The 5,769-nt window shown below is 39.0% G+C and overlaps 2 protein-coding genes across 2 annotated transcripts in view; both read right to left on the bottom strand.

Moving 5' to 3' along the window:
* LOC115293398 (protocadherin alpha-4-like) overlaps window positions 1-3,251 on the bottom strand; it is a 4,056-nt gene extending 805 nt beyond the window's left edge. Inside the window, 3 exon segments of the mRNA XM_029941184.1 lie at window positions 2-1,178; window positions 1,181-1,231; window positions 3,239-3,251. Of these exon segments, the coding sequence (XP_029797044.1) occupies window positions 2-1,178; window positions 1,181-1,231; window positions 3,239-3,251 (1,241 nt within the window).
* Window positions 3,252-3,306: 55 nt separating this feature from the next.
* The window catches only part of LOC115293397 (protocadherin alpha-1-like), a 48,177-nt gene continuing 45,714 nt past the window's right edge, over window positions 3,307-5,769 (bottom strand). Inside the window, exons 6-7 of the mRNA XM_029941183.1 lie at window positions 5,507-5,713; window positions 3,307-3,390 (exon numbers count right to left, since the gene is read on the bottom strand). Coding sequence (XP_029797043.1) covers window positions 3,307-3,390; window positions 5,507-5,713 — 291 coding nt within the window. The remainder of the gene's footprint in view (window positions 3,391-5,506; window positions 5,714-5,769) is intronic.

The following is a 5,769-nucleotide window of genomic DNA, read 5'->3' as shown; positions in this document are numbered from 1 at the left end:
GCTCTCGCGGTCCAGGGCGCTGTCCAGCACCAGCGAATAGTAATTCTTGAAGGTGGACACCAACTTGAAGGGTACTGGGGCTGTTAGTGAGCAGGCCACCTGCCCGTTGACACCAGAGTCACGGTCGGACACGCTGATCAGGGCGATGACGGTGCCTACTGGAGCGTCTTCTCTGATTGGGAGTGACAGGGACTTGAATTCCATTACTGGGACATTATCGTTGGTGTCCTCAACTTCCACCATAACTGTACAATGGCCAGAGAGTGGGGGTTGCCCTTTATCGATACCCTCTACAAGAATTTCATACGATTTTCTTTCTTCAAAATCGATATATCCTTTTACCATAATTTCTCCAGTAATTGGATCTATGTGAAACTTGGATTCCACATTTGGTGAGATATCAGTTGAGAATGAATACATAATGTCCGCATTCGAGCCTTCATCTAAATCTGAGGCGTTTAGTTTCATTACCAACGTTCCATTAGAAACATTTTCTGGTAATGTCACCGCATAGAGTGTTCTGTCAAAAGCTGGGGCGTTGTCATTGGCATCCAGCACTTTGATGAGTAACTGAACCGTGCCTGTCAGCTCAGGTTTGCCGCCATCAGTGGCTGTGAGCACTAAAAAAATCTCTGGAGCTTCTTCCCTGTCTAAGGATTTCCTTAGTAGTAGCCCAAGACGTTTTACCCGCTTGTCATCGGACGGTTTTTCCAGTGAGAAATATTCATTGGGACTCAGTGTGTAGGTCAGCATCGCGTTGGCCCGGATATCTGCATCAGCAGCGCCCTCTAGTGGAAACCGAGTGTCAATAGGCCTGGATTCCGCCATAAATAGATTCTTTTGTGTTCCAGGGAACACAGGCGGATTATCGTTAATGTCCTTCACCTCCACCTCCACATGGAATACCTGCAGCGGCCTGTCCACGATCACCTCCAGGTGGATGCTGCACTCCAGGCTCCGCCCGCAAAGCTCCTCGCGGTCGATGCGAGAATTCACAAACAAAATGCCATTCTGCAGATTTACCTCCAGAAGGTCCCCGTGGCCTTTGGACGCCACCCGGAACAGGCGTGGCACCAGCTCCGCCAGCTCCAGCCCCAAGTCCTGCGCGATGCGACCCACGAAGGTGCCGTGTTTGGCCTCCTCCAGGACCGAGTAGTGAACCTGGGCACTCCCCGCCCTCCAGGCTGCGAGGAATAGAAGTGAGAGCAGCAGACGCTTGGATTCCTGGCCGCTTCCCCAGGAAAACTCCATCTCAAGCCTGCAGTTCTTTGTTTTCTTTAAGGGATCTTGTTTCAAAGTCAAGAAATATCTTCTAACGGTTCAGTCAAGTGCCGTTTTATCCTCCATTTCTCTCTAGCTGAATGGTGGATGCAGCTTCTTTATAATAACAGAGGGACTTTTTTTCTCTAGCAGATCAATTTTATGGTACAGAGCGACATCATGTGGCTTCAAACCGTAAGTAATCTGAAATTCTGAAACTGCTCAGTCTTAATCTTTCAGCCTTTCCACCTACTTTAAGGCCGTTGGAGAACAGAAACACATTTTGTGCTACTAAGTTACACTTTCTGTATCACTGATTAAATGTGGCCTTTTGCTTCACCACAGGGCAGCTTTTACTTCAGTGGAAATCCTTTTTTCATACAGGTTTTAAGTATTCATAGAGACTTAACTGGAGTAACTGTACAGTTTACAAACAGAATTGTTAAGTGTTGATTGGGAAAAATTCTTGACCTATTTTATGTGTTCCTGAGAATGGAGGAAAGTAGTTGTTAATAATGATACACTCGATCTTCTGATTTCATATTTCTGGTGTTGAAGACTTCAGAGAACCCTCTGATCTAGGAAACCTCTGATTCCAAGAATAAGCCATTGAAAGGGAATTTTTTAAATGTTTGAAAAAAGAAGCAAAAAATCCCTGACATTTAAAAGAAAGTCTTCATTAATTCATCTAAGAGCTGAAGGTGCAAGGAGCTTTAAGAAGGACATGCGATGTTGTGGTAATAATTGGTGTGGGAACTACTCCAAATAATTTTATTAACAAATACACTCACCTCCCACAAGGTAGATTGGTATTCTCAATTTGTCTCTTATGATTTATAAATACTTGCCTGTCCTCCAGTGTCTACTGTGGATAAACTTCTATATTCTTCTGTAGTGTTCATGTATTTTAATCAAAGTGGACAATTTCCTTCTTCCAAAAATATTTTTCTCCAAACATATTCCTTTCATCCTCTAAGTATTATCCATCTTTCCAAATGTTTCACAAAGCAATTTCCCCCATTTTATAACTATTAAAACATTTATTGACCAATAAATGAAGACTTTCATGATTAAACCAGCTGACCAGGTACCTTTACTATTTTTTAAATTTTTAAAAATTTTTTTTTATTTATTTTTGAGAGACAGAAACAGTGCGAGCAGGGAAGAGTCAGAGAGAGAGGGAGACACAGAATCCAAAGCAGGCTCCAGGCTCTGAGCTGTTAGCACAGAGCCCAATGTGGAGCTCGAACCCACGAACTGTGAGATCATGACCTGAGCCGAAACCAGACGCTTAACTGACTGAGCCACCCAGCCCCTACTTTTTATATCTATCTATCTATCTATCTATCTATCTATATATATATATATATACTATAGAAAACAGATTGAATCACTTGGGCCATTTACTACATTCATTTCTCTTTTATGGGCATTTGGGTATATATATGTCTAATGACATGGATGCCAAGTACAAAGATCCATATAATGGGAGCCTTCTTTATAAAATATAAACTTTTAAAGAGAAGAGTTGCATCTTATTAGTTTAAGAGCTCAAAATACATATGGCATTTCCTGAATATTTACCTAATAGAATGGTTTGATTCTCTTCAATTGCCTAATAAAATGCATTAAATTAAGGTGGTCACAAAGCTAGTTAGGCAAATATGATGTGTTAGCAGCAGCCTCTAGAATTTTCCAGAAATACAAAAATATTTTACTTAGATGATGCATAATTAAGATATATTTCAACTTCCATATTGAAAAACTGGATTTTAGCTTAGTTTTCATTCTGTATTTTGGAAGTCATGATCTTGGAGACATGATGAGTTTTAATAGCCAATGAAGAATTCTCAATAAATAAAGCACAATATGTTTTCCTAACATAAGGTAACTTCACATAAAAGGAGATGATGGTAATTGTTTTCTCTTTTTTATGGTAATTATTTTCAAACTTTCTTTGCCTCTGATATTCACAAACCTCTTTCCCTCATGGTTGTTTAGGACCAAAAAAAATCAATCTACTGAAAATGGCTTTAGGCTCCCATTCTATGAAGAGCCACACTCATAGAAAAAATATCCTTTCTGAATTAAAACATCAATCAGGATAGTTCCTCTGTCTGAGGACCCAAACTGTAGATTTGCACAAAATGATCACACATGTCAAACACACTGGAAGAAAATGGAAAAGACTCCCTGTCCATATACTTTGTTTTGAAAATAATTAAGTGCATAAAGTAGGAGTGCAAAAGAACATAAAGGATATTTATGTGAGAACTATTAGTATTCATCTGGTATAGCAACAATATATAAAACTCAAAAGTCTTTAAAATGTCTTATTAACTGAGAATTTTGTTAGTCAAGAATTTGAAGAGGAGAGCTCGATTTGAAGACTGAGATCCCACATCCTGGGAGACAAAAACTTTGGATGACCTATTAATTATAATAGGATGAAAATGATGAGGCCTAATGAAATAACATGTGAACTCAGGTTGGGCATGCTGTGGGGTCAACAAAGCATAGTGAGAGAAAAGGAAGTGAAAATGGAATATAACGATTATCTCTCTATTGTATATGTTAGCCATATCTACAATGTCACTGAGTATTAACCAGGTTTTGGTAAGGATGCTCGTACAGGAAGTAAGAAGTTATAATGTGGGTGGAAAAATATTCTATATAATTGTATACCCTAGAACCCATTCACCTCCCACAAGCAAGGTTAGTGCTTTTATTTTGTCTCTCATGGTTTAGAAATAATCACTTGTTTTCTAGTCTCTAATATGCCTAAGGTTCAGTTTCCAGTGACAAGGAAACTTGAATGGAAATCCATCTATTTGGAGAAATGATCAAATGCCAAATATGGAAATGATACAAAATAACCTCATTTTGTTTAATTTGCTTCAAGTTATTTGGAGCTTTTATGTACTATATCGCACACACTAATAGGTTGGTATTCAGAGGAAGGTCACAAGTAATAACTTTGACTTACTGGAGTTTTTGGACATTAGCATCCTTAATAGTGTTTATAAAAAGGTTAATGATTAATAAGTTTTGCTAGTAAAATAGTTTTAAAATTATATATAGAGTAGTGGCACTTGGGTGGCTCAGTGGATTGAACATCCAACTCTTGATTTCAGCACAGTCATAATCTCATAGTTCGTGGGTTCAAGCCCCATGTTGGGCTCACACTGACAGTGTGGGGCCTGCTTGGAATTCTGTTTCTCCCTCTCTTTGTCCCTCCCCCATGTCCTCTCCCCCCCAAAATAAACAAAATTAAAAATAAAAATAAAATTAGATATAGACTAGTAGTCTCAACAGGTTATTCTGATGGAAAACAATTCTCTCTCTCTCTTTTTTTTTTGGAAAACAATTCTTAACAAAATAAATAAAATACTTTCAAAAAGATTATTTCCTAAATGATGGTAAACTGAAGGGAGAATAAAATTTCCCTTACTATTGATTTTTCCAATGCTTACTAATTAAAGTAGTGAGAAACTGAAGATGAACAAAGACACAATTTTAAGCAGTAAAAATTATTATTCTGGTGTGTGTGTGTGTGTGTGTGTGTGTGTGTGTGTGGTTTTCTTCACTCTGATGGAAAAACTAGCAATGATACAATGTATTACCAAATGTGAGCAAGGACTAAACAAAGGACTAAAGTTAATCATGTTCAACTAGAAAGAAGGAACTACGACTTTAGATAAATGAATGAGTAAAAGAATCATCAGAGAGAACAGGCTTAAAAACTATAATCTGACACTGAGGATATAAAGCACAAAAAAAGAGTACTGAACATTTACGGTGAACTCAGAAAATGGACCAGTGACATTGGGACTAACATGTAAGAATTCCAAATATAAAGTGACAAAAGCTTTAAAGCATTGTGCAAGAATTAGTACACTGCAGTTGGAGCCAAATATTCTAAGCAATACAATTCATCCAGGAAAATCTATTTAGTTTCTATCCATACTTTAGCAATAAAACAATCCTATTACGGAACCTACTAACAACAACAACAACCTACTAAGGCACCTACTATCAACAACAAAAACAACAACAATACTACAAGTATGATTCTCATTACTTATTACTGATTCAGTTCAAAAACATTTTTAACAATAAATTCGAACATTTTTCCACAAAACCCTTGAAAATTGTAATTACCAAAAACATCTGTTTATAATAGAGTAGAAACTTTGAGGAATTAAAAAACGACATTTTTTAAAGGATTTTCAAAAACTTTACTCACTTTGGCAGAAAGATCAACATCCAAATCCAGGTGATCTTCTCTATTCCCTTCAATGGGTCCTGGTGGTAGGCTGGGGCTGAAGGCCATGAGGTCGGCCTTGGGCGCGCCCTCCCCAGAGCACACCCTCTGCCGCCTCTGCTGCGAGCACGACCAGCTCCCCACGGCGCTCGAGCACACCAGCGCCGGCTTCGCAGGCCCGCACGCGCCCTCGCGGGGCGGCGCCGAGCACCGCAGCGCCGTGTACAGCAGCAGCGTGAGCACCA

Source organism: Suricata suricatta, chromosome 6 (assembly GCF_006229205.1).
Source record: "Suricata suricatta isolate VVHF042 chromosome 6, meerkat_22Aug2017_6uvM2_HiC, whole genome shotgun sequence".
NCBI classification, from domain to species: domain Eukaryota; kingdom Metazoa; phylum Chordata; class Mammalia; order Carnivora; family Herpestidae; genus Suricata; species Suricata suricatta.
The sequence above is the reverse complement of the archived record's forward strand: the minus strand, read 5'-3'. Positions and strand labels throughout refer to the sequence as shown.